Source organism: Varanus komodoensis, unplaced genomic scaffold (assembly GCF_004798865.1).
Source record: "Varanus komodoensis strain SLA01 unplaced genomic scaffold, ASM479886v1 scaffold39, whole genome shotgun sequence".
NCBI classification, from domain to species: Eukaryota; Metazoa; Chordata; class Lepidosauria; order Squamata; family Varanidae; genus Varanus; species Varanus komodoensis.
The window spans coordinates 5,589,486-5,616,692 of NW_025335922.1; the positions used below are offsets into that span (position 1 = coordinate 5,589,486).

The 27,207-nt window shown below is 38.9% G+C and overlaps 1 protein-coding gene across 2 annotated transcripts in view; it reads left to right on the top strand.

The window, feature by feature from the left end:
* Nucleotides 1–3,680: 3,680 nt before the first annotated feature.
* SLC41A2 (solute carrier family 41 member 2) overlaps nt 3,681–27,207 on the top strand; it is a 39,007-nt gene continuing 15,480 nt past the window's right edge. Inside the window, exons 1-8 of one of the 2 annotated variants that reach the window (XM_044441254.1) lie at nt 3,681–3,806; nt 10,831–11,567; nt 13,806–13,913; nt 15,061–15,132; nt 16,212–16,356; nt 17,063–17,209; nt 23,725–23,872; nt 24,980–25,059. In XM_044441254.1, the coding sequence (XP_044297189.1) occupies nt 11,010–11,567; nt 13,806–13,913; nt 15,061–15,132; nt 16,212–16,356; nt 17,063–17,209; nt 23,725–23,872; nt 24,980–25,059 (1,258 nt within the window). In that variant the 5' untranslated portion in view covers nt 3,681–3,806; nt 10,831–11,009. Of the gene's footprint in view, nt 3,807–10,571; nt 11,568–13,805; nt 13,914–15,060; nt 15,133–16,211; nt 16,357–17,062; nt 17,210–23,724; nt 23,873–24,979; nt 25,060–27,207 lie in introns of those variants that run through there. The other variant, XM_044441253.1, reaches the window with a different exon arrangement.

Sequence of the window (27,207 nt, forward strand, 5' to 3'; positions counted from 1 at the left end):
TATTGTTCAGCTTTTTATTCCTAAATTTAATTAACACACTGAATAAAAATAGGTTTTCCCACACAAATCATTTTATTTGATCTGCAAGTGGACATGCAAATATCTGCATACTACCCTGGCATATGACTTCTTCAATGTGAATGTGTATATACAGTATCCCTTTGCTGCACCCCCATACTACGAATCAATCAACTCTGGTACTCTGCCTACTGTGTGTGGGGAGATGACCCCAGATATCCCCTTCTCTGTGATCAGTACTGTCTAAGCAGACAGAGCTTCTCATCCCTTCACAAGTAGTAGCAGCTAGAGCACAGTGAACAGGTGCTCAGCCTCTGCAGTGGGAACAATTATTGCAGCCAAAAGCACTGCTACAGTATTGTTTTCAACTATGCCAGCTGATGTTTCCAATGGAAGTGTACTTTATATCAAATGTGAAATCGGTTTTAAGAAATGGTCAACCCTTCTCTTGCCAAAAAAGCTTTCACAAGTGACAAACATATTTCTTCATTTGCCAAAAGCATATACTTGATTCTCTGTGGGCTAACCAGCATTTTTGAATGACAAATAAGTAGCTGAAAATCAGAAAGTGATCAGATTATTTACTAAGCAGTACAAAAACATTTTAGCCTCCTCTCTGTAATGACCTTTCAGTACAAACATGTCATTCTGAATGTTCCCTTTTTCCTCAAAGCAAACACACAATAAAAATACTTGCACAGTTCTTCCTGTAAGAAGAAGCAATATAAAAGAAAACACGGGTGACATTTTATGTTGTGTTCCTGAATTTCAGGTAATTTAAAGCATGGTTATTCTGGAGAGATTGTTTACAATTACATTTTCCTTTATTGAGAAAAGTGCAGTATAGCTATGGTTCACTTTTGGAACCTTTGCTTTGGGCCAGGGGGAAGGAAATATTCCAATTTCTGCATTTGTCCTTGTAAGTATATTCATAATTCTTTAGTTGGTCCCTTTCTGTTTTGAATTGAGGATGCATTTCTCCCAACCTTGAGAGCATTGTTGTAACACTCCGATTTTTAGAAGGCTACAGGCATCCCTATTGTATTGTTCCCTAACACATTTTAAACAGAAAGTAAAATACTAAAATGCCTGAGAAAATACAAGGTCTTCACTTGGTTCTAGAAACAGCACAAAGTAGGTGCCAGGCAAGCCTCCCTAGGAAGCTAATTTTACAACAGAGGACAGCATCAGATTTACAAATAATTTGAAATATGTAAGATTTAGTACTTCCTTTAACTTTTAAATACCTTAAGTGGAAATGCCAAAGGAGTACCAGATGTTTCTCAAAATCCTGTAAACAGTTTAGCATGTTTAGATTTAATAAAACTGAATCATAAAACCAAACAGCCAAAAAAGTTTCATTGCTTGTAATGTGTGTTAGTGTATGTGGAGAGGGAGGGAAGGCTGTATGGCTGGACTGGCGTTTTTATCATGTACTTACTTTTTAGCAGTATCATTATTTTGTAACTGTAGTAGTTCATATCCTCATTTTGAACTGTTGTATTTATTGACACTTATTTGATGTGTTGTGAGAAGTTCTATATGAATCCAGCAGCCCCTTCCTGTCCAAGTTCCCAGAAACTGGTGCACATAGGCATATTGCCTCTAGTACTGCAAGTAGCATATAGCCGTCCAATCTATTGGTCATTGATAGTCTTCTCCATGAATCTGTCCAATCCTCTTTTAAAGCCATTCCAGTTGGTAGTCATCATTACGTCTCACAGAACTGAATTCCATAGTTTTAACTATATGCTGGGTGAAGTACTTCCTTTTATCTGTCCTGTATTTTCCACATTGTGTTCTCATATTAAAGAATCTCACATCATGTATAATTTTGAACACCTTTATCATGTCTCCCCACATTCACCTTTATTTTTTGGTTAAAGAAAAGCAACTGTTCTGTCCCTTCCTCACAGGTCATTTGCTTTAACTTCTTCATCATTTAATCATCTTTCTCTGGACATTTTCAAGCTCTGACAGTATCATCAACATCTTTGTCTCCTCTATTTGTTAGGCTAACAGTTCCCTACAGTTCTTTCTCCATTTGTTGTTGGATGTTGATTATGGTGCCTACCATATCTAGCTGTGGGATGCCCCAAATATATTTATGAGAAACCTGCAGTAGGCTTTGGGAATGCCTTTTCCACAGGGAGAACATGTCACTTTCTTAAGGCACAATTGTATGCAAGTTTGGCAGGAAGGTAAGTCTCCCACCTCACAGCATGCCAGATGTAGGCCCTTTCTCTGTGTAAACATGCATAGGATTGTGCCCTTAGTTCTTCAGTCCTTACTCCAACATCATCCCTCAGCTCTCTTGGGCAGAAGGGGACTTGGATTAAGAATAACACTGGATCTGGGAGACTTGATTTGGTAGTCTGCAAAGACTCTATGCACTACCTGACCAAGCTAAGTAGAGCTGGCGCTGGCCAAGGCTACAGGTACTTCCTGGTACGTTATTACCCTGCCCCATTCACAAAATTGTACAGGTGATTCAGTCAGTGACTTGTTCCAATTTGTAGCTTTCTTGTGCTTTCCCATTGCTTCTTCCATCTTTTTCCTTACAATTTTTTGCTGAGGAAAAAGATGGAATGAGTTGTTAGAAAACATGCAGGGTCACATATGACATTTGAACTCCTCTGTAGACTTCCATGCATGACAATGGCACCAGACTATCTCCATATTGCCCTTTGACTGTTAGTGCTAAGACCCAGCCCCCCCCCCCACATTTGTAACCACACATCAGCACCACACCTGAATCTCTGTCCAATGTGGTTTTTAACTACTGTTTCCCTTACTATCCCTTCCTTGGTGTGTCCTTAAGATTTTCTTATTTTAAGAGTGTTAACTAGGAGAGACTCAATCCTTCCCCAACTCTTTAATTTGGTTTCTTAGCTAATTTTTTTTAATCATTATTTTCTTCAGGTTCAAGGGGAGGAGTTGGAAGAAAATCTGCCGAGGACAGAACTAAATGCCCTTTAGAATTTTTTCGCCCACATTGCACTTCATTGGTACATTGGTGGTTCAAGATCCATATGTCTTAGTGCGTACACCTTCCATACCTTACATCTAGGGTGAGCAGCTAGGCCTACTGCTCCCATCAGTCATAGCAATGCAAGCTGAAGGCCAAAACATTTGAAGGGCCACACATTTCCCCTTCCCCACCTTTGCCTTACGTGGGCACACCCAACCAGGAGCATCCACGTATGAGCTTTTTCACACATGCATGGCACGGGGCACCGGTTAAACAGGAGCTGGTTCCCAGCCCCCGCCGTCGCCTCTCAGTGGCATGGGACGACACGGCATGAGAAAGCGAACGGGCGGGCCAGAAGCCTCTCTCTTCACCAAGGCCATCTCTGCCCCTCTCCGCCCAGCACGGCCTCGTGCTCGAAAGGGCAGCCGCGACGGGTTTTCCCTCTCGGGTTCCGCTCTCTGGAATTCCCCCGCCGAGGCCAAGGCGGCTCGGCTGCCAAGCCGCGGTGACGACGGGCCACATCACCACCGCCGGGGGTTCCCAGGCCAGCGAGCCCGCCCTTTTGTTCCACACACACAGAAGGCGTTTCCCCGCCTTCACCGGCTTGGCTGCGCCTGCTCAGTGGCGGCGGCGGCGCTGCTGCCTCTCCCCCGAGGAGCTGTCACTGCTGCTGCCGCGAGCGCCCGGCAGGTTTCTTCCTGTGAGAAGCGGCGGCGGCGGCGGCGGCAGGCGTTGAACCGACCGAAGATGGAGAGCGGCGGCGGCTGCTGCGGCGGCTGCGGGAGGCTGGTGCCCGCCACGCCGTCGCCATTGCCAGGTAGGAGAGGGGGGCGGCTGGGGGCGAAGGGTGGGGCGGGGCGGAGGAAAGAGGGGACTCCTCCGGGATGGGCCAGGGAGTCCCAGCAGCGAAGTACGCGAGTGACTGGAAATGAAGTCTTCCTCCTGTCCGAGCCAGTCGCTGGCCCGTCGGATGGAGCCTTCCTCTCCTCACTCTTGCCGGCTCCCTTTCCTCTCTCTCCGCCCACCTATTAAAATAATTAGGGCCGAGCGTTAGTAACCCCAGTGTTCGCCCTGTCCCCGTCCCTTGCAGTTCTTCTGACAAAAGCGCTTACTTCTCCTTCCCCGTGCTTTCATCATGGAACTGATTTTATTTCTGCTGCTTGGCTGCTCCATCCCCAGGGCTTGAAGTGGATTAAAAATCACCGGGGGGGCGGGGGTGTCGAGAATGAGAGAGAGAGAGAGAGAGAGAGCAAGGAAGAGACCGAGAGAATTTCATATAACAATCTAACTGGCCCTCCGACTTTCTCAGAACAGGTCACGGTTAAGAGTCCTACTCAGATGTTCTAACAATATATTGTCCTCAAGACAGCACGAAATTCAAATTGCATGCAAAAAAAATCATCTTGAACATGCATACATTATGCAACATCGTAAAATGAAACATAACCATATGATCCACATCATTGTTCATATCCGTTTTGAAAAGTAGCCTTTATCAGGTTCATTTAATTAAGTTCCGGGAAGTTTTTACAGCTGGAAGGGCACAAATATAACCGAAAGAGTAGGAGGTTTTCAGCTTGGTAATGCAATAGGAAACCAACAAAAAAAAGTTAATGTTCATTTTTTTATATATGTTTCAGATAAAAGCATTTTATGTGTAATTTAGGTCTTGGGCTATATTAGGATGCAAATTTAGAAGAATGTCAATAATGACAGCTAGCACTCTCCATTCTGTCCAACTGTGTGTTTAATTCATTATAATTTAAAGTCTCCAACTCAGCCTATGTATTTTAATGTTGTTGTCAACATGAATTGCATATAGGTGCAATGGTGATTTATGGTCTTTCTTTGTAATTCTGTTAAGAAGGTGTTGTGGAAAAGGGCATTTGAGAACTTGGCTTATTCAAAAAAGTGCAATGCAAGGGGACAAGGCTATGAAATCTACCCTGAAATATTAGTTACAATCTCTGTACACCTGAACGGCAACGTAATGATCATGCATGTGATTATGTTCAAAGTTAATACTATATTTTTAAGTGTGTTTTTAAACTACTTAAAAATCTATTCATAGAAGCATGGAGAGGTGATCCTGTGCATGTAACATTGTTTTCTAATGCTTTGAAAGTACATCAAAGTCAGAGAAACAAGAAATAGTTGGCTGTAGGTATTTATTTACAGTATTTGTATACTGCATGATAACCAGGCAGATTCCAGAGTTGTGAATAGTACAAAGCTAAACCAGTTAAAAGAATAAAAGTAATATATTAAAAACAAGATAACATTAAACCATGGCTGGTCAGCAAGAATGACTTCTCTGAACAAGGGTGTCTTCAGCAGGTAGCAAGAACAGCACAGTGATGGAGACTTTCTGACCTCCAGAGGAAAGGAATTCCATAAAAATGGGGCTCCCATGCTGAAGGTTCTTGGTGGTCTCCAGTCAGGCCATGGGTTTCTGTGAAACTACCACAAGCAGGCAAACCAGTAAGGGAAAATGTGCTCTGTCAGATATCCTGCTCCCAAATAACGGCATTGTATTTATAAATGTGCCCAAAGATGACAACCTTGTATGGGTTGGGCAAATATCTAGTCATTTAGTCAGTGCCCAGGGGGGCATGCCTATACTTCTTTAACCTAAGTAAATAATTATCATAATTTTCACCAAACCGCATATCATTATGATGCATGCACGCATCAGCCTGGGCAGGTGCTACTACATGAGCAGCGTCACACAGCTCTGTTGGAAGAAAATTCGACAGAAAGGAGGCAGGCTCAGGATGTCTTCTCTCTCTGACTTAGAAATGCTGGCTACAACAGTGATAACTAGTCAGGGTTCCCTAAAATGTATATGGATTTCTGCTCTGCCAGATCACACATTAAGGATCCCTGAATGAATCTTGTCTGTACTCTGATATTTCCAATGTCTGTTCTGTGAATATTCTGTGAATATGTCCACTGGTTTGTTGTTATGGCTAGGTTGCATGCTTGAGAAGTATTCTAGTTTTATACTTACTTTAGGAGGGGAGGACTCCCCCGAGTATTAAAACACAGGAAAGCACATTTTTGTTGTTTTTCAGTTCTGTAGATGAGGTTTTCCCAGATGACTGACAGTATAGATTGATGTGGTAATCTGTGGTCTCTAAAGGTCATGCAACCCCATGGCCTAATTTCATACAATGTGAGTGGCACAAATGAAGAGGGAGAGAGATGGTGGAGAGATGTAATTCTGTAATGTTGTAAACTCTGCCTGCTTTTGAGTCTGGCTCTGACTGACTAGCACCCCACCAGTAGACCCAATGGCCCTTCATAGGAAAAAGTTTCCTCATGTACTGGTGCAGATGATCAATCTTATAAAACAGGATGATGCTTTATGTGTATCACTGTAGGGTGTTTACTATTGCAGATGACTAGGGTCAGTTCCAGTGCAAAACATCTTTTAATATGGCTCCTGGTTTATTTAATTCTGAAAATAGGTTTACACTCTCATTCATTTTCTACTTACAACATGGTGATGCAGTTTGTTGGCATTATTAAGTTTGCAAGTATTTGGTCCAGGGGTAGGGAATCAGTGGCCCTATTATGCAAACAACCACTCTGGTGGGTCCAACCCAACTGCTCATGCTATGCTCTTCAACCATCTTGCCTGCATTTTTGGGCCAACCTCTACTCCTACCCAGGAAGCTTCTGTGTGTAAAAGATTGCCACTGCCCAATCTGTCCAAAATGTTTTGTGGAAACCTGTGAAAACTTTAACTTCTGTTTGTCGCATGTGCTACAGCTTATTTACTACCAGCTGCCTGAGGCAGCTTATTTACTACCAGCTGCCTGACTGTGAGCAAGGCAAAACTACCAGCAAGACAGATTGTATACATTGACTACTTGTCTAATGGTAATTTGCCACATTTCCCTTTTAACAAGTTGGATGATGAAGTGTTCCCATTCAAGTTTCCTGCAAGCTAGGGGCCAGTTTTACATTCTTCTACACCAGTGGTTCCTAAGCTTTTTTCCCTTGGCAGCCCATTTCCATAAATTTTACCCTTCATATTGGTAAAATGTTTATAATATAGTTGCTGTTGCTTCCACCATTGTTCCTTATTTTTCGTGTACCCCCAAATGTCCTGGATTGTACCCCTGGGGGTACACATACCCCAGGTTGAGAATCACTGCTCTACACCATTCCGTTCCCTCCCTCTTTCCCATTTTTATTTTCCTGATAGTTATAGACTGAGCATGCCCAGTCCTCATTGGGCTATTTTGTTTCTTAGATGTTTTCCTCCTAAAACTTTTTTGTTGTACTTCTGCAAATTTTGGACTTTCCATGATGAGTTCACTATTAGTAACCAGGATATTATAGTTCTTTTCATTATAATTTCCACGATCACATGCAAACAAGAAATGTTTGACTGATTCCAATATCTCTGCACCTAGAACATTTTGTAGACATCCAAGTTAAGGTTTTGAGCTAATGGATCATGTCTTTTGAGCACATCTTGATCTTTTGTGGAAATGTACAGATACGCCCAGTTGGGCATGGTTTGCATAGTTAATTTTTGTCCTAATAAAAATGTTATGAAGGAAGAGACATTTATTTATACTGCAAATGCTGCTCTATTAATATGGATTTAATGGAAATATTGGTGGCTGTATCCTCTACAGTTATGCTCCATAAATCCTTTTGAAGACAAGTATGAGTCTGTGCACAGTCAATCTATATATAGGATTGTAGTCACTGCCTCAGTTCAGATTAGGCAAAGTCACAGTTAAGGAAACTTAACTGTGATCTGGTACAATGTCTGAACTGACAAACCATAGTTTGCTGTCATCTGGCAAACTAGATTCAGAAACCATGTTTTGAAGTAGGCTTGCAGACTAGTTTTGCTGTCTTAGGCTCTGTAAAGATACTCATATGAGTGGGCATGAGCCCATCCCCTGCTGCAGTGGTTGATTGATCCCCCTGCTCCATGATACGCATTTGTCATGCAATTAGAGCTAACATCATAGTTTAGAGCAGATAAAGTGTATGCTACTAAAGGAAAATGGTGGCGCTAATAGAACAAAAAGTATAGCACCTTGAAAAAGAATTCATTGTAGACATATCTACCCTGTACAAAATAATTGAGCAAGTACTTCTTCTGAAAATTGGTATAATATAATACTCCTAATAATGTATTTCCTATGAAGCCTTTGAATCACTTCACAAATGCAGAAACCATTATGCCTTATAGCAAGTTCGTATTTGCTGATCTAGCAAGAGTAGAAGCAGGCTGTAAGTCCCTGACTAAGCATAGCACTTTGAGGTCTCTAAGCCATGAGTTCTGTTTAATGAAGGCAATGTGATTATACATAATCCAATTTGGCAATTAGGAGGAGTAAAGGATTAACAGGACCTACCAGTCCTACATTCCAAAAGGTGTGAAGTAATTTGAAATACAGTGCACTCAGAAAAGATTTGTCGTATAGAGTGATTCTTACAATGCTATGAGACTTAATGTATGTTTTTGCTACCACCCACTCTGACTGCTAAATTGGAAGGTTTACTTTTAAAACATCTCACAATGGCATATTTTTAGTCCTTTAATAGATTGGGAAGGGTTTTTTTTTTTTTAACTAAAAGAGAGAATGTAGCATTTGTGGAACATTCTAAAACTTCATTTTTGAAGAGGTTTAGAAACCTCATTTTTAAAGAGGTTCTGCATACTTTTTGGAGGAAGATAAAACTAGGTAGATTCTGAATAAAGTACTTTTGTGTTGTAAAGAGATGTTTTAAAATATATTTCAAATAATCATATATTTCCCCAGGAAAAGAGGATTGCTGCTTGAGTTATCAAATCAGCATAAAAGTTACAATGCATAATTAGCAAATCCTTTTGCATTTTGGTTCACATGTGCATCTTTTTCTATGTTCAGACTTTAGATAATTTGAGAAAAATATATGTAGTCAGACTGAGGCAATGCATGAAACATTATAGCTGTGCAGCCATAATTCTTGATAATTTGTTTGTTGTTTCATTTTGTTGTGACCCTGAATGTCCCCACAGTATCTTTGTGTGTTTCTGCAAATGCTGCAACAGGAGCAACAGTGTGAATAGCTCCTGCTATGCTGTTGCTGGGACTGGAACTCAATACCTGACAAAGAGTACTCGGTTCTTTAAGATTTATCCTTCGGTCTGCAGTGGCTCAAAGGAATGGACTGGGAAAGTTTGATTTTTCTTAAGTATTTTTGTACAGAAGTAGGTTTCAGTTAATCAGTGGAACATTTTGAGCATATGTATCAAATATTATGTGGGCATAGACACTATCTGAGGGCAGTATTTCAGTTCACTTGGATAAAAAATAGACAGTGGCTTACTCCAGGAAACTGCCTGACTACATTCCAGAATAATGAATAATTTAAAAGGGTCAGACTGTTCTTCCACATTATTATTTGTGGCAAATATGTCCAATATCGTATTCAGAGCTGTGGTTGTTGCTGCAGATACCATCCAGCAGGCGCTTAAGAAGGGTTTCAGCGTCTTTCATTTTTGTACCTTAGCAAAATTGGCTTTCCTTAATTGGCTCATCTTTGCAATGATATCTATCTTGTCACCCCAAAATATTTTGTGAATGCCAGTAGTTAAGGAAATCAACCCAATCTGTATGATTTGCATTTCAATTTCCCTTGAAAACAACTTCCACCTCCATCGCATCATCCCCAGTTTGTGTATATAAAACTGCCAATTTGAGGTTAACGCTTCATGTTTTTGATGATCTAGGCAGATGCTATGAAAACCGAAATCCAGAATAACTTTGCTAGTCTTCAAGTTGTTTTTTGCTGCAACTAACATGGTTTCTCCTCAGAAAATTAACACTAATGATTCTTGCTAAAATGATTTTATATCACACACTTTCTTATATTTGCTTAACTTTTAGAGTTGATTTTCAGGCAGATGATGGTTCACTGAAGATGACTACCCCTATGTTAAAATATATACTGGAGTAATTAGTTAATATCCTGTGCTGTTCCAGGAAAAAACATCAAATGATAGCAGTAGAAGAGAGATGTAAGCTGGTAAAGGCATTGTTTTTCCCACAGAGTACCAGTAATACCATAGCTACCTACAAATCACTTCTGAAAATTCCCTCACTTTACCAGTATATGGAAGGCATATACATCTATGCGTATGAAAGGCACTATGTAATTTACAAAGCTAGGAGCAACATGTTAAGGTCATTGAAGTTATTCTATATACTCTCCCACAAACAAGGTACTTGTATGCTACTGGAAAGCATTTTAATGCTTTCTTCAGTGGACCTAATGCCATAGTCAGGAAGAAACTATGCACAGAACCAGGAATCCCACAAGCAAGAATTTATGTGCTGGTGTGTACAGTTGCACAACAACCTTTTTTCATGGATGAATTTTGATGAATAGCCTCTAGATTTGGGGATACAGTGATATAGCCCAATGGTTGACTTCAGAGATGTCTTTTCCCTGCCTGCTGCTCATTTATTGCTGATGGCATGCAATGGAGTTTCTGAGGATGTGGGGTGGGGGACACGGGGACCGTCTCCGTTAACTTCAGTGGTGTGTTTTTCTGACAGTCATTTTGCTGTTTGCACTGGAAGGGGAATTGGGCTTTTGCTTAGAATCTGAAGATGATCCTTCTCTGCAATGGGATCAGTATACTGTTGTAACTTTCCTAAAGTTACATTTTTTGTGAGGGATTTAATAGCGGTATAACTTGAGAATACAATCACACAGTATAATTGCATATACTTTGTTTTACCAAACAAAATGGTGATAAAAATAATTCAGAAGCAGAAAAAGCAGACATTTTAATACCTTTTATTATGTTGTTTTTTCAGATCCAAGCTTTATTGTGGAACTATTCAAAACCAAAAATGTGAACAGAAAAATTTCTACATAACAGCCAACAAAGAAATGGGCTTTGTTAGATTCAATATTTGTGTATAATCCTTTGGTGCATCTGTAAAAGTTCTTTGGAATCCGAAGTGAAAATCAGAGCAGTCTTTTCTGAAACAGCATGACTAATTGTAAAGGAAGATCTGTCAGCAAAAAAACAAACGATAAAGCTTATCACGGAGAAGGATTTGTAAATTGGACTATAAATTTAAATACAGTTCAGTCTGACAAATTCTTGAACCTGCTGCTGAGTATGGTTCCGATTGTTTATCACAAAACCCAGGAAGAGAGACATAAGAAAGTGAATGGTCTCTGGCAAGATGGATTGCAGCCATCAGGACACAACTTCAATGTTAGGACAGATCAGCACATGGATTATCATCACTTTACAGAATCAGCTTTTCATCATGGTAGTAATGGACATAATTTATCAGGCTGTAGTCCAAAATATGATAACTTTGTAAGTTATAATTATGCAGATGCAATTGACACGTCAGAAACAGATGTTATGTTGCAGGACAACAATGCATCTAGTGATGGTGAAGAAGATACAATTGTGGAAGGGACCAGAAAACAGCCTAAAGAGTCTAGTAGCATTATGGCACTGCAGATATTAGTACCATTTTTACTAGCAGGATTTGGAACAGTGTCTGCCGGAATGGTTCTGGATATTGTTCAGGTTGGTATTTGCTTAATATAGCTTTTTAATGCACAGTTAAATTCTTTTTGATGTGCTTAATCATGACAATTTAGTATGGTCTTGTATATAAAGGCTGACACATGTGTTTCTGTTCTTATATTTCATTTTTTAGTGGGTATGTAAGGACAATAATAATAGAAAAAATCTTTTTTCAGGAATGGGCTCTGTTCTCTGTCTCTGTTCCTCTACTGCCGCTTATCTCTGGCTTCAGTGCTGGTATAGACTGCTACTTCTCTCACATGCTTTTGACATTTTCATGCATCTATCATATTTGCACAGTGAAACACCTTTAGGTACTATAACATTTATTTGCAAGCAAAACAAAGCTTGAAACAATATTCTGAATGAGGGGCAGTAGCATCAGGATTGCCACAAGAATCAGCTGATCAGCATTCTGTACAGTGTCTGGGAAAAAGATAGTGAGATATGGTTGTCTGAAGGGCCAGTTAATCTGTACTCTTCACAGCTAGCCTGTGCCAGAAACAGGAAACATTAGTTGCTCCCACAAAAAATTCGGGTTGGCAGTTTATATGACTATACAAAAGGGATGAGTGCAGATCCACTGGGTACTCATTGTTTAGGAGCACTGAGAGCCCTCTGTTTAGAAATAACCTGAATCTTTTTTCCAGTTATCTCTAAAACCAATCTACTGTGATATTAATAAATAGAAATCGCTCTGCTTCTCAATCGAAATATCCTATGCCAAGGAATTGTGCATTTCCAGGTTAGAATAAACAAATAATTTGATTCTTTTTTCCCCATCAGATGGGCCATAGACTACTACTCTAGGGTAGAGAAAAAAGAGCAGCATGTGTTATTACTGGTAGTTTTATGGTTTAATTTCTACTCCACCTTTATGCAATTATGTATCCAAGAGAACTGAAAGAAAGTCTTATTACACCAAAGTGGAGATTGCATTAGTGTAACTAATTATGCTATTATCTCCCAGTAAAAATGTCAATAATATAATAATCGCAGTAGAAAAGAGAGCTAACATATTGATGAAGATTGTGTCTATAGAGCTCCTAGTAATTGTGCTACTCACAACGTTACTTTCAAGGTGCAGAGTTTGTCAATGTGCAGTGCTGTACTGTTTTCCTGAAGTGGTGGAACAGAACAAAATGAGGAGGCAGACATCTTTGGCTTTCACTTGACGTCTATTTATTTATTTACAACCACCTCTTTTCCTGTCTAAGTTTTATGGTGGTGGGGAAAGTAGGATAGTACCCTGGGAAACAGTAGAACCCACATTTAGCTGCCCTCTCTTCCAGAACCCATAATTACCCATTTTCACACTATAAGCAGTTTGCACAGTGTAACTGTAATGTGCTGTAAGTCCTACCATAACAATATCTTAACGTCATTGTACCATCACAAACATCTAATGCTTGCATGGTAGGATCATAACAGGAATCAAAATTTGATGAGGCATCAAAATTATTTAGCATTTTCCCAGTCAGCAGCTTTTTGTATTGAACCCTCATGGAAGAGATAAATAGCATATGTGCCAACTGCAACTTCTGTTCTAGCAGCGATTGCTATTTTGTTACATAGCAGTATTGCTGCAGTGAAAATAATAAATAGCGTTCTAGCTGTATGCACCATTTGACCTGTAAATATATCACTGTTTTGAGTTTTAGCCAAAGGATTCATTTTCATTCCCTCATCACCTCCTTTGTTTTTACCAAGGGCTCTAAAACTGCTGAATTGTTTTGAACCTACAAGGTGTCATTTGGAAGCCCTTGGTGTATAGTTTGATCATCAATCTTTGAATTCCAGTGTTCAGGGTCTCACATGTCTTCCTGGCCCTCAGTTGTGCAAATGATCTGTCCTGTAATGATGGAGCAGCTAAGCCAATGGCAACAAGATAGGCCATTTCATCTCTGTCTTGCAAGTCCAACTCTAATGTCAAAGCAAATTAGCCACTCAGTTACCAGAAAACATTTAACAGCCTTTGGGTTTTGACTATGCTAGTTAAGTAATATTGGCAACAGAGACAACATCTCCATATATTCAGTAATGATCTGACATGCCTTATTTCAGGAGTGTTTCTGTACTGCTCACGGTGCTCATCTTCAACAAGATATATTAGATATCAACTGACTTGATCTTTTTAGTTGCTGAAGTACTTTTGTATTTGTGAATCATCTGTCATTATGTGGGCCAGTATTCAAAAACACCATACATGCACATATAATGTTTCTCATTTTTAACTAGCATTGGGAAGTATTCAAAAATATTACAGAAGTTTTCATTCTGGTGCCTGCACTGCTTGGTTTGAAAGGAAACCTGGAAATGACATTGGCATCTCGACTATCAACAGCTGTAAGTATCTGTAGCATTTTGAGGCTGGGATATTTAATATGGGCACTTTTTGTTCTATAGCTCCTGTCACATTCATTGAGATAGAAACCTGTTGCCTCTCCCCCTTGAGAAGCTCTTCAGTTGAAGAGGTTAACAAGCCTTCACTTAGTAACTGGAAGTGAAGGAGGCAGAAACCTTCCTCAGCTCATAATGCTCTTAAAGCTGATAATCTAGTTTATCTCCTTGGCCATCTCTCAAGTGGCAAGTAATGTCTGAATAATGAATTGACTGGATTTCAACCTTACACCCCACCCTGTAGTACATTATCTCCAGTCTTTTGTCAAGTTAGTTGAAGGAGGTCAGGTACCTTCAATCCTAACTTTTGTCTTTGTATGTCTGGATGAATATTTCTGCAAAACATTACGTAATAGGGTTTTGCCGCAATTATGCTAGATTTTTATTGTGAACTGTGTATCAACATTGTAAGATTCTATTTTTGTTTCTCTTCCATTTTTAACCTACCAACTGCTGTTTGAAAAGTAACATTCATTCATTCATTCATTCATTCATTCATGTATGGCTTTTTTATACCATCTACTACCAAGGTCTCAGGATGGTTTGACAATAGACATAACAGAGCAAAATAAAGCACAACATCCTAATTAATTCCTAGCAACATTTGTATTAATTTAAATAAATTTTATACTGCTAAATTAGTTTTTAAAAGATTTTTGTTTTCTAAGCATTTCACAATAACCATGTTAACAATGGCCGAAATTGGCAAAATGTGAAGCATAGATGTTGTGCAACTCCCTTTCCTTTCTGGGGACTAAGGCTCAATTTGGATGCCAGGTAGTAATTCCTGACATTTAGGACCCTTAGGGTATCGAATGGGATTCCACGGGAGGTTGAAGTCCCATCAGTGAGGGTGTTCAAGGATAGACAGGTCATGCAAATGGTAGGCATGTCATGAGTGGAGCTGGCTGGAGCCGGGGGTCAGACTAGATGGCTCAGGAGGCCCTTTCTGACTTGCTCTGTTTCTGTGTTTCTAATTTTGAATTGCCATCATTTTCCATTCATTTTAACTGAGCTGAGATAAGCTTGATTATGTTAGCTTAAAGTACTCATTGCATTAATTCATTGTTATATCTGTTATTGATTTTTAAAGGTAAATGTTGGGAAAATGGATTCACCAATTGAGAAATGGAATCTAATAATTGGTAATTTGGCATTAAAGCAGGTAAGGATTGAAAAGAGCATTGTAAAAAGTCAAAACAAATATTGAGTAAATACCACTTTCATCCCCTCGTGTTCTAGCAACCAGAGCAAAGTCAGAGCATTGCAGTCAAGTGATTCACATACTGTTTAGACTAAATGAGTTCTATAGGATTTTGTGAGATGACATATTGTAATAATTGTATATCTAGCCAGAATTGGGAAATTTTTCTAAAAGCCTTGTAAAACAGATTTTTCGCAAGTCTCTTTGGAACTTACAGTTACTGAGTATCCTGTAGTGCAGGCATGCAGATCGCTCTTTTAGCTTATTTTTTTTAGTATCTACCAATATCTCATTGGTAATAATAAGCTCATACCTTCTTCAGCCGGACTGTGTAGATGAAACAGGTAACTATTTTGGTAGTTTTCCTCTGGTTTTTCCAGTTGACTGAATATAAGCTCACTGCCTTTTCCATGTTTAACAGATCAATCCAGAGAGTAGGGGAAGGAGAATGCATGATGGAAGAGTGGCCAAATTCCAAGGTGGGAGGTGGGACAACAGTTGGAAGGCAAACGCACATGCTAAATCCAGAGGCAGCTCCATTTGAGTTGCAGCTCCATATGAAGGCTAGCTCCATATGAATTGCAGATTCAGAGCCTCTCTGAATCCACGTAGAGCCTGTTTCCTTTTTCCTGGCACTGCCTTCAACATACTCATGGTGGAGTGGCAAAGGGAAAAGGCTTGTGGAGACAGATTATCCTTCCACTTGTAGACTTCTGTCTCCTTGGGTAGTCCCACACCATCCTGTGACCCCAATATGCCCTTCTGTGTGCACACTTATACATGCAGGCAGAGGCACACAGACTAGATGTAAGTCAATAAAAATAATAAAGAAACACTCCATAGGTATCACTGCATACGTAGGCCAGTGAAAGTGGAATTGCGGGGAGAGGCCCTGACACCCCCTTTTTATGGGTATGAAGGGATGGGCCCTGGATGTACCACCAATCTGAAAAGCTACTTGGATTTCTTGGCTGCTGATAAAGAGCATACTATTTGCCAGAGGCAAACTTTTCTAATGCAAAATATGTTTATCTTTGTAGGTACAAGCAACAGTAGTTGGTTTTTTGGCAGCTGTGGCAGCAGTTATACTAGGCTGGATTCCTGAGGGCAAATACCGCCTTGATCATTCAGTCCTCTTGTGCTCTAGCAGTGTTGCAACAGCCTTCATAGCATCCCTTTTACAAGGTAAAAGAAACAGCCTAGTATGAATACTTAAGCAAAGAACATTAATTCTAACATTACAAACACCGCATTTCAAAGAAATTGCAGTAGTTAGATCAGCAGTCAATGTTATTCTACTTATATTCTAGCCATCCAGAAGTACATATAGAGATACATTCCTGGCAGTACTGATTTTGTATGTAATAGGATAATATTTATAAAGCCCATTCATTTAGCTTATTTTGGCAGAGGTGGTCTGTTCCCCTCCTTGCCCCAAGGAACACCCTGAAAACCATTTCTCCAAGATTGTACCTTTGACCTTAAAGAAGCAGATGGTGCAGTTTTTCCTGCACCAGTTTTGGGGCAGGGGATGGAGGGTGCTCGAAGTGCAGGGTTCTTGTCCAGCATTACAGCTGTTATTCAAAGTCAGAGCTGGGACTCTGAAAAATCCTATGGCCTTCTAGGTACTGCCTAAGAGCCACAAGATCACTCTGCTGGTCGTGTAGATTTTGATAAAGGTCTTGCTGGGGTTTATAATACTTAATTTCTACTGATTGCAAACTGAATCTGTTATAAAGAATTGCTTTGTATTAAATGAATTAATAAGTAGAGCTGTTTTTAACAGGGCAGTGAAGAAAATGTAAATTAAATAAAAGCACACCAATTTTATGTTTCACAATTTGGAATTGCAGTGTGCAGTTGACATGCTTTCTATTTACACTGGCTCTAGGAATAATAATGGTGGGTGTTATTGTTGGATCTAAGAAGACTGGCATAAATCCTGACAATGTTGCAACACCTATTGCAGCAAGCTTTGGAGATCTTATCACTCTTGCCATACTTGCATGGATAAGTCAGGGTCTATATGATTGCCTTGGTGAGTATTCTTTCCTTCATAGGATACAAGAATAACTTGTATTGTGCTAACATAGTTATAAGCTATAGTTTAATTAATCGTTGTTTGTTGATTTATGGGTTGTCACAAGCAAACCTGGAACTATGAATAAACTGAGGGTTATTGACTAACATTTTATAAAAAACCCTTAAGGCTTGGGTTTAAACCATGGGTTGTCATTATGTGTAAATCCAGAATCATGGGTTATGTATAGTTGTTTCACAAGGCTACAGAGGCAGCAGGAAGAGCAGTAAAGAATCCCATCTCTTTATGTGCCAATATAGCTGTGTCTCAGAGGCATTTGGTTTACAGGAAAGGAACTGATGAAAAGAGAAACAAGCAACCTAGGGACTGAGAAAACAAAGCATGACTTGTTCAGTTGCCTTCCAGGCAAACCCTAGGTAGGACAGTACACCACGATAAATGAATGGATAATAAAACATATATTAATATAATATACAAATCAGGCCATTGTCTTAGAAGCAACTTGTATGCTTGCTGTTCTCCTTAGTTGCAGCAGTTGCTAGTTGTCTTTGTAAGGTAACATTTTGCTTGCCGGTACTCTTGGTTCACTTAGATTACTTTAGATTGCATTGCATTTGGTGACCGCTCGTTCACTGGCAGGACATGCTATAATACCAGGTTCTTTAAAGTTTTGGTGTACATAGGTATGCTATTAGTGCATGGCCCCCTATCTCAGAGCTTGTGGGTTAGATCTTGGATGAAGTGGTCTGCTCATGGAAGTTCTCCACCCGATTTTGGGGCATCCCGTTTCCCCTGCACCACTGCATAACTCATTGAACAAGTTCCCCCGATTTTTTGTGTGGCAATTTCAGAGTCCTGGATGGACTGCCATGAGGAGAAGAAGTAGAGAAGTCGCTTCTGCCAGCCAGTTGCTTTCATCTAAATCTAAATCCAAGCCATACCCTATACCTTATTATATGCACATCCTGTTTACATTCTGCATTTTAAAAGGGGTATTTTAAATATTTGAGCAAATATACTTCTCGGCATATATTGGAGAAACTACGGGAATGCTTTTTAAGTGTTTTAGTGCTGCTGTTGTACTGAGACATTCTTGGAAATGCAAAACAGGGAAATTGGGGTTCAAAATTTAAATGATGTGCACCAGACCCAATTTGCTAGGAAAGTGGGATTGAAACAACATAGAAACTGTGATCTGAGATAAAAAAAGATGAACAGTGGAGTATGAGTAAAAGAAGGAGATCTCCTCAGCCTGCTCAAGAGTGCTGCAATAAATAATGTGCAGAAGATAGACTAAGTAAGGTAGTGTTCTACCACCTTTTACACCTGCTGAATGAAGCAGTTATTACACAATAAAACATTGTATAAATAACACTAATTAATCTTATAAGTAATTGCAGTTTTAAAAATTATGTGCAAAAACATCCCCAGTTTGACATGACTCCAGTCCTCCGTCAGCTTCACTGGCTTCCCATTGAAGGCCGGACCCAATTCAAGGTGTTGATTATGACCTATAAAGCCCTAACCGGCTTGGGTCCTGGCTACCTGAACGAGCGCTTACGTCCGTATATGTCCGACCGCCCTTTGAGATCTGCGGGAGAGTCCCTTCTCCGGGAACCCTCCATGAAAGAAATTAGGAGAGTAAGTACTCGGAGGAGGGCTTTCTCTGCGGTGGCGCCCAACCTATGGAATTCACTCCCCAAAGAGGTCCGCCTGGCACCGTCGTTACTGGTTTTTCGGCGCCAGGTAAAGACCTTTTTATTTAAACATCATTTTAATTGTTAAAATATATGATCTGGCCAGGGCAACTTTCTTCTTCCTTCTCTTTTCTCCTCCTATATTATTTATTTACTTATTTTATACTGATAATTTTAATTTTATATTATTATGTTCGTAACTCAGTGTATTTTTTGTATTTTTGTATTTAATGGTAATTTATTATGTTCTATTGTATTTCAATGTATTTTATTGTGTTGTAAGCCGCCCTGAGGCTTCGGCAAGGGGCGGCATAGAAATGTTATAATAATAATAATAATAATAATAATAATAATAATAATAATAATTTATTTTCCCTATTTGCCCTCCCGCCCCCTGAGATCGGCAACAGAAACCCTCCTCCAGGAACCCTCTGTGAAAGATGTTAGGAGACAGAGTACCCGGAGGAGGGCCTTCTCTGTGGTGGCGCCCCGACTGTGGAATGCCTCCCCAGAGAGGTCTGCCTGGCGTCATCATTATATGTTTTTTGGCACCAGGTTAAGACTTTTTATTTAATCAATATTTTAGTAAGTTTTAATATCAGATTTTATTATTGTAGTTTATTAATTGCAGCCAGAGTGGGTCGTCAATTTATTTATGCTGTTAGCCATCCAGAGACTTTAGTAATTGGACGGCATGCAAATTATATAAATAAATAAATTTAGATAATGGGAGATTCCTTCAGTTCTCTCTACTGAAGATTTAATACTCAAAATTTTAATCTATAGCTGTTGTGTCATTATTTATGTTTTATTTATGGGATACACTCTTAAATATTAGTAGATGATTGTTGATTGTCACTCATTGTCCTTGAGAGTTACTTCTTTAACCTATCTTCCAAAGGTAGAAATGATAATCCTTTTCACAGACTAAGCGGGAATTACACTTCATTAAGGAAACCATGCCAATCTGGCCCTTTCCAGAAATGAGTGTTTTCTGCTCTTTCCTGGACTTGCACCAGGAAGCATTAAATCTTAGTTCCACATACTCTAGGTGCCACTTTTATGTCTCAGTTGGCCAGTGTTCACAGGTGGGTGGAGTTGGATCCTGCCCTGTGTGTGTGTGTGTGTATTTAATCACCACCCAGCACCTGCTGCTGCCTGCTATCCTGGCCCAGTCAGACTGGTAGTTGTGGTCACTGTGTTTCTATGTACATAGCAGACAGGTGTATGGGAGCTCATAAGCTGAAGAATTACTTTCTCTCTCTGCCTTTTTAATTACTGTGCTTCTCTTTATGTCTTTCCCTCCCTTGCACATTCCTTTTCTTTTTGTTGCTTACCTGGGCATTTGATAAGGTATTGATTTCTTTCTGACTAATGGGTTATAATTCAGAAATGATTCTGCCCTAATCTAAGGCACAATCAGAGCACAATCACCATGTAAAAAGTACGGAGGGAAGGAAGGATGGAAGGAAGGAAATGAAGAAATAGGTGACAATAAATTATCTTTGAACCTCTAGTGTGAACCTCTATTGCAGTGTGAAGATAAAAGCAAATCCAAAAAAGACAGAAGAATGCTATTTATGTTTATCCTTACCCTGGATATGATACAGCCTTCTCAAAGGAGCAGGCAGAGTAACAGCCCTTAAATTCCACTATGGAATTGCATATGGAGAGCTACTGTGTATCCAAGCTTTCCATGCCATTTTTTATGATTGCATTTGTTTTTGTGCAGACTTCCATGTGTAGAGCCTCTCTGTGTGGACCATCATAGGAGGAACTTTATATTTCTTAGGAAGGAGCCTATTCCAGCAATCTTTCCCTCCCTCTTTTCCTAGCTCTTCTGTATATTTGTCCCATTTTTCCAGCTTTTGTAACTCAGTCCCTTTAATCCAGGAGTATTGTAAAGTAGCTTCTTTGAAGTTAGCCATCTTGGTATGTTAATATTAGCCTGCCGTATTTTATGAGTTCCTAACCATATACCTTAGAAAATTCTGATTACCCTAGGGTAGCTTAATGCATGCAAATATAGGAAGAAAAGTGCACATTAGACATAATAGATTAGAAGAGCAGCTGTGGGAAGGAGCAACCAAGCTTGGGTGGGGCTTTCAGGAGCCAGCTCCAGCTGTCCCTTTCTCATATAGAGGGAGACAAGGAGGAAAAAAGTAGATGAACAGATGAAATAATGAAGATGGGCCCAGACTCCAGGTGTGAAGCTCCACCTCTTGACATCATTTGCCTCAACAGGCTTGGTCCAAGAGAGGAATCCAGGCCTTGCAGAAAAGTATTTCTAGTTTGAGATAGAAGCATATTTGTGTGATCTGGGTCTCCTGCTGCATTGATACCCATAGTAGCTACCAGTAGTATTTTCTGGTCCTCTCCAGCGATGTAGAAGTTAAGCTACCACAGGACTTGGAAAGTAAGACATCTGGGAGAATTTTGTAACTACACTCCTTTCCTTGACTCTTCATGCCTTTGAAGTTATTGCTACATATCAAACATTTGTCATGTGTGTATGATGGCTCACATCTGGAAACCAAATGCATGTCAAGATTTTAAACAGGTTTAACGTTCTGAAGAATATATTACTGTTCTGTAAATGTTCTGTTCAGTTTATCTAATTAATCCCCATTCTGTGTTAGATAGAATGTTTTGTTAAAAGCATATAAACTGTCAAAATCACTTGAGAACACTAGAGGGCTCTATTGCACTGTGATTTGGAAACCTTTGGAAACCTTTTTGAAGTGAGATGATATACAATGGCTACACAAAATTTCTTTTTACAATCACAGGAGCAAGTTAAATAAATCTAGGAATTCAGTAAAAATGCAAAAATAGGAGTGAAATTTGAGAAGTGCTCATCTGACACCTTTGACACTTTTTATTTTGTCATAGGTTTTTAAAGAAGAAATTCCTAGGCCAATTTTATTTGAAAAAAAATAAATAGAATAACATTTTTTCATTTGCATTAAGAGAGAAAAACATTCAGTGTATGTTATGAGAACACTTTATATTCTCTTGGAATAAGAGTTGCTTTTCCAGTTGAATCTTACACATGTGTGATGTGTGGATTAATAGCATTTTCCCAAAGCCACAAGAGATGAGACCACCAAAAAAAAAAAAAATCAGATATCTTGTTCTAGGTCATGTAATAAGAATAATTGTTTTTGGAAAGCAGTGACTTCAGAGATCTTAAGAATGAAATGATATTCATACCTAGAGCCCCCTTCTCCACCCCATGCTCATGGGTTATACTACACACTTACCTTCTTTGATACCGTGCATACAGGATATCCTCAATGGGCTTTTTGGAACTTTCTTAGTTCCAGAGCTACCATAAGATTGAGAGGATACATATAGTAGTGAATAATGGTGGTAGCAAAGGGGAAATCCGTAGAGCTTCAAAACTCCGTAGACTAGAGATTGTGAGTCTTTGATGTTCATCCTCTGCAGGGTGGATGACTGTAAGACTGTAGAATAAATTTGTCTGCTGCCTTTGTGGTTACAGCATCTTCATCTCCTCCTATAATTACTTTGAGCTTGCAGGAACACTTTGTTGCAGTGCCCAGCTTGTGCACTTTGTTCCCTGGAAGGACAAGAGATTGCCATTGGCATCACTGCAGGCTCTCCTGTCATCTCATTTATTCCCAGATCCCTATAGATTTGCCTGCAGCCCTTTTCTGCATTGTATCTCATTGCTCTTATTTTATTCTACAGAGAAATTTTGCTAAATTATGAGCAGACCCAGCTGCATAGGATAATTCACTAGGACATCAGTTTGATATAGCCTAATGCAAGTAGGCTTAATTGTCATTGTAAGGCCATATGTTGATGGACTGGAAAAAACAGGGTGGTTATGTTGTATGGATTTGCCTTTACAAAGAGAAAGAGCAGATGGAAGGTGGGAGATTAAATAAAGAATACAGCACATACTGCTTTTTAAAAAAGAAAATATATTCTAAAATATAGAAATAATTTTCTAATACCTCTTTCTGAGTGAAATTTATTTAGTTGTTGAACTAAGCAGATGAGGATGGTTTGAAAATTAAAGAGGCTATCTTTGAAATAATTTCTTGGCCTTCATAATGAAATGCTTTGAAAATCATCTTTGTTATTATTAGAAGTAACTCTATTTTAACATTGCTAAAACCAAATTACAGATGGAAGAAGAGAGGTGAAGAATATATCACATTTACATCATGCTTTCATTTTGGTTTTTAATTCTACATTAATTTACAAAAACCATTCATGGTTTCAGATTGGTTGTGAAACATAAAATTTAACAATTAAAAGATGTTATAAAAGTTTTTTGTTGGATATTGTCATATGTGACAAACAAAGCCCAGAAGTAGGGACACTGGTATTTTTAGCTGTATAAAAAAGAACAAAATGCTGGTTTATAGAGAGATTGAGCCTGTAGTTATTCAGGCAGAAAATAAAGTTGCTAATGTCCTAACCTTGCTTTCTTGTAGATGAAGCCTAATTAATAACAATAGGAATAGTTCCAGGGAATTTGTTTAGGTATAAGGGTAAATTAATTAAGGTTTGCAATTAACAAACCAGATGTTTCAATATTTTGAAAGGAGTCAGGGCATAATCCAATGCATGTTTAGACAGAAATAGTCATCAAACTCGCAGCATTCCCCAGCTAGCCATTGTTTTTGGGGGGATTCCCACTGCACTGTCTAACACTATTGGCATTGTATTAGAAGTCCCTTAGGCTAATTTACTTTACTGGAATCACACTGCCCAATATTTCCAGAATATTGCAGAAATTCACAGTAATGCATAACAGTAAACTTGTTGTTTTTATTGTAGAGAAATATTACTATATATCTCCCTTAGTTGGTGCCTTTTTCTTGGCTCTGACTCCTATGTGGATTGTAATTGCTGCTAAACATCCAGCCACAAGAACTGTCCTCCACTCAGGGTGGGAGCCTGTTATAACTGCTATGGTCATAAGCAGGTAAGTAGATTTAATATCGGCTGAGCATATGTTTTTCATAAAGGGACCTAGTCCAGCTATGGTTCTCTTTTAAGCAGACAATGTACCTGACAAAAAATACAAAAGACAAAACAGAGAAATACATTCCTGTTCATCTGAATAAGGAATGTAGAATGAAATGTGAATCCCAGTGGTTAAGCAAGTTTAACTATTTCATTTATTTATTCTAACACTGATGCTTATTTATTTGAAATCATTCTAAATAGCCCTTCATCCCAATGGATTTCAGAGTGTTCTACAAAAGCATGAATAAACTGAATCATGCCAATATAAATGCAACATGGTAAAACATCAGTAACAGGTAGAACAAGAAATGGCAGGTACAAGTATAAAAATCCACAAACCAATGAGTCTTTGAGAGCAGGTCTGTGGTCTCAGAGCATTTGGCCAAGTTCTTCTGGTGTCAGAGACAGGACTCTGACCTTGGAAGGGGGAGCTGGAGGTCTGCCTGCTCCCCCACTCCCTTGTAGCTGACATGAAAACAAGCTGGCAGCCAGTTCAGAGCAAAAAGCCATCCCTGGGGAAGAAAGAAGTTGTTCTAGTGGGCAGGGAGGGGAGGAGACCGTCTTCTCCAGCCTTCTTCCCACCCTTCCAAAAAGCCCTCACCAGATGGACTGTAAAACCTGTCTAGGGAAAATCTTAGTTTTGCTGTGCCCCTCTGCTGATCTTGCTACCCAGCTAACTTCAGGCAGGCAGGGCATAAGAATTGTGGGACTCTCTAGGTTTGGAGGCTTCTGAACAGTGAGACTGGAGATGGATGACACTTTGCTGAACTTCAGGGCTTTGGGGAGTATTTTATAATAAATAATAATGTGGCTGCACACATACACTGATCTGTCATATAGCTCTCTCAATTAGCTCAAATAGATAATCCTAAGAACATTTCCTATTTTTGCTAGATTTGTGTCTTTAAACAGTAAGGATTTTGTACACTTAACATGTAGCAAACTTGAAGGAAAAGCTAGAGTTCCAGAAAGCTTCTGTTTCTGTTTCTAAAAAATCCTTTACATAATTAAAAATGAATTTGGATACCTTTTCATTTGTTTGAAACCTTGAACTCTTTTTCAGTATTGGTGGCCTTATTCTGGACACAACTGTATCTGATCCTAATTTGGCTGGGATTGTTGTTTACACTCCAGTAATCAATGGTAAGGCAGACACAGGATTTCTTAAAATTGCTGTGGCTCAATGCATGCTGCTTAGATAAAAGAATATTCTAGACCAAACTGAGACATAAGTGGGTGGGTATCTACTACAGTAAGTTACACTATAATTTTAGAGTAAAAACAGTTCCTGGTTTTGTATTGCAATGGAGGGAAATGATAAATATACATTCACAGTATGAGTGAGAATGAAAAAAATATTTTTTAAAGCTATCATGGTTTAATCTGTCTAGACCCCAGAAATAGATTTTAAAATATTCTGTTAGAAAGATATACTTATATAAACACTTGTGTAGGCAGAAAGTGGCTACAATATTATTGTAATGTCTCAGTTTAACATTACAATAGTCAGCACATCCCTCCTGTTCTCTTAAGCCATTATATTCCACTGCACTGAGTCACCCATATGGATGGGGTCATATCCAATTTCCATGTGCATTTTATGTACATTCTATTAGATAACAGGTACTAGCATCAAATAACACGGCAGTGTGTTAGAAACAGCACATCAAACACTGTTGATGATGTAATGAAATAATACTGATTATGTCATAATAATATGAAATTAATGATTAGATCATTATAATTAATATTCTGCACACACATGTGGACACTTTAAAGGCACATGCATATTACTATATTGAAAACCTTGAGATACAAACTTTTTCTAGAATCTTGTTAGTGAATGAATTTTATAAGCCAAAAATACTGCATTGCATTAATATGTCAGAATGTTAAAATATTAGAACAGATTTGACCAACTTGATAAACGTTTACTATCAATAAAATAAAGCACTATTGGTTTCCACTGCCCCATCCACAGGGGTAGCCTGTGGTAATGGCATGACAACGCATACTATTTCTTGACTAGCCACTTCATTCCAGTTTTATTTTTTGAGCAGCCCCATGTCAAATTTTGCCTCCACTCCATTTGTCCTTCAACTAACCTTATGTCATAATGTAGTTATGCTGCCTATTTTCCTATCATGCTCAAACTAATTTTCTGGGGAGTGCAGTGATGTTACAGCACGGATCAACATGTGCTATGTTCTGGAGAAGAAAGGTGAACTTAGTAAGGGGGCTGCCAGTTTTGGATGTGGCTTTGAGATTCTTCTAGTTCCACTCTGTGATTTTCCACTTTAACTAGGTACCAAAAAAGAAATTTCTTAAGTCTTTTACAATAAAATCATACATTTAAGAATCTTGACTTTTCCTGCTATTACTCTTGAAAATGCCTTAAAAGACATACTATGATCTATTCTCTCTCAATCAGAAAAAAGGCAACACTGTTGAAATGTAAAATAGCGATGTCCCACTTTAGATATATCTGCATTAAAATGTATAGCTTGCCAAAATAATTAAACTGGACTATTATGCTATTTGCAGCTGGTTGCTCTATCCAGAATGGTTAAACTAGACTTCTGTACAGCAGCCTATGACTCTTAATTAATTGTATGAATCTTAATTCTCACACACACATATATGCACACATGCATTTAGCCTCTAAACATTTTACTGCAATAGGCATTTAAAAGAGGTTATTCACTCATTAAAGATTTGTGCCAATAATCTGGTATATTGACACCCTGTTGTTTTCAGTAGCTAATCTCTACCACATGTACATTTTAATGGCTTTCTACTATTCTTCATGAGGTAATTAGTCTTTACAACAGTCCAGGTAATTCAACAAGCATAATAGCAGACAAGCTATTAGAGGAAACAAATTGTTCATTAGGTAAAGAGGAAAAGAAAACAAAACCATTTTTACTTAAAGGAGTATGCCTCAGGATTAAAATCACAGAGGAGGATTTTGGTATTAAAATCAGAGAAAGTAACCACCAAGTTAAATATGAAAAAGAAAAGATTTTTAACCATGTAAGTCTAACCCCTTTTGGAACTGAAAACAGGATTCGAAAGGATCACCTAAGAATAAAAAGTCAGAAAGGGCAAAATTTGATTTCTATATATTTATTTTACTAGCAGTTATGGCACTAGACATTATGTCTTGAGTTAGATTAAATGTGCGTGTGCACACACACAATTTTATGTAGCTGTGGGGGGCTCCAAACTTGAGTGATAATACAAGGAAGGTTAATCTGTTCCTCTCCTGCCATTTTTCCAATCAAAATTGCC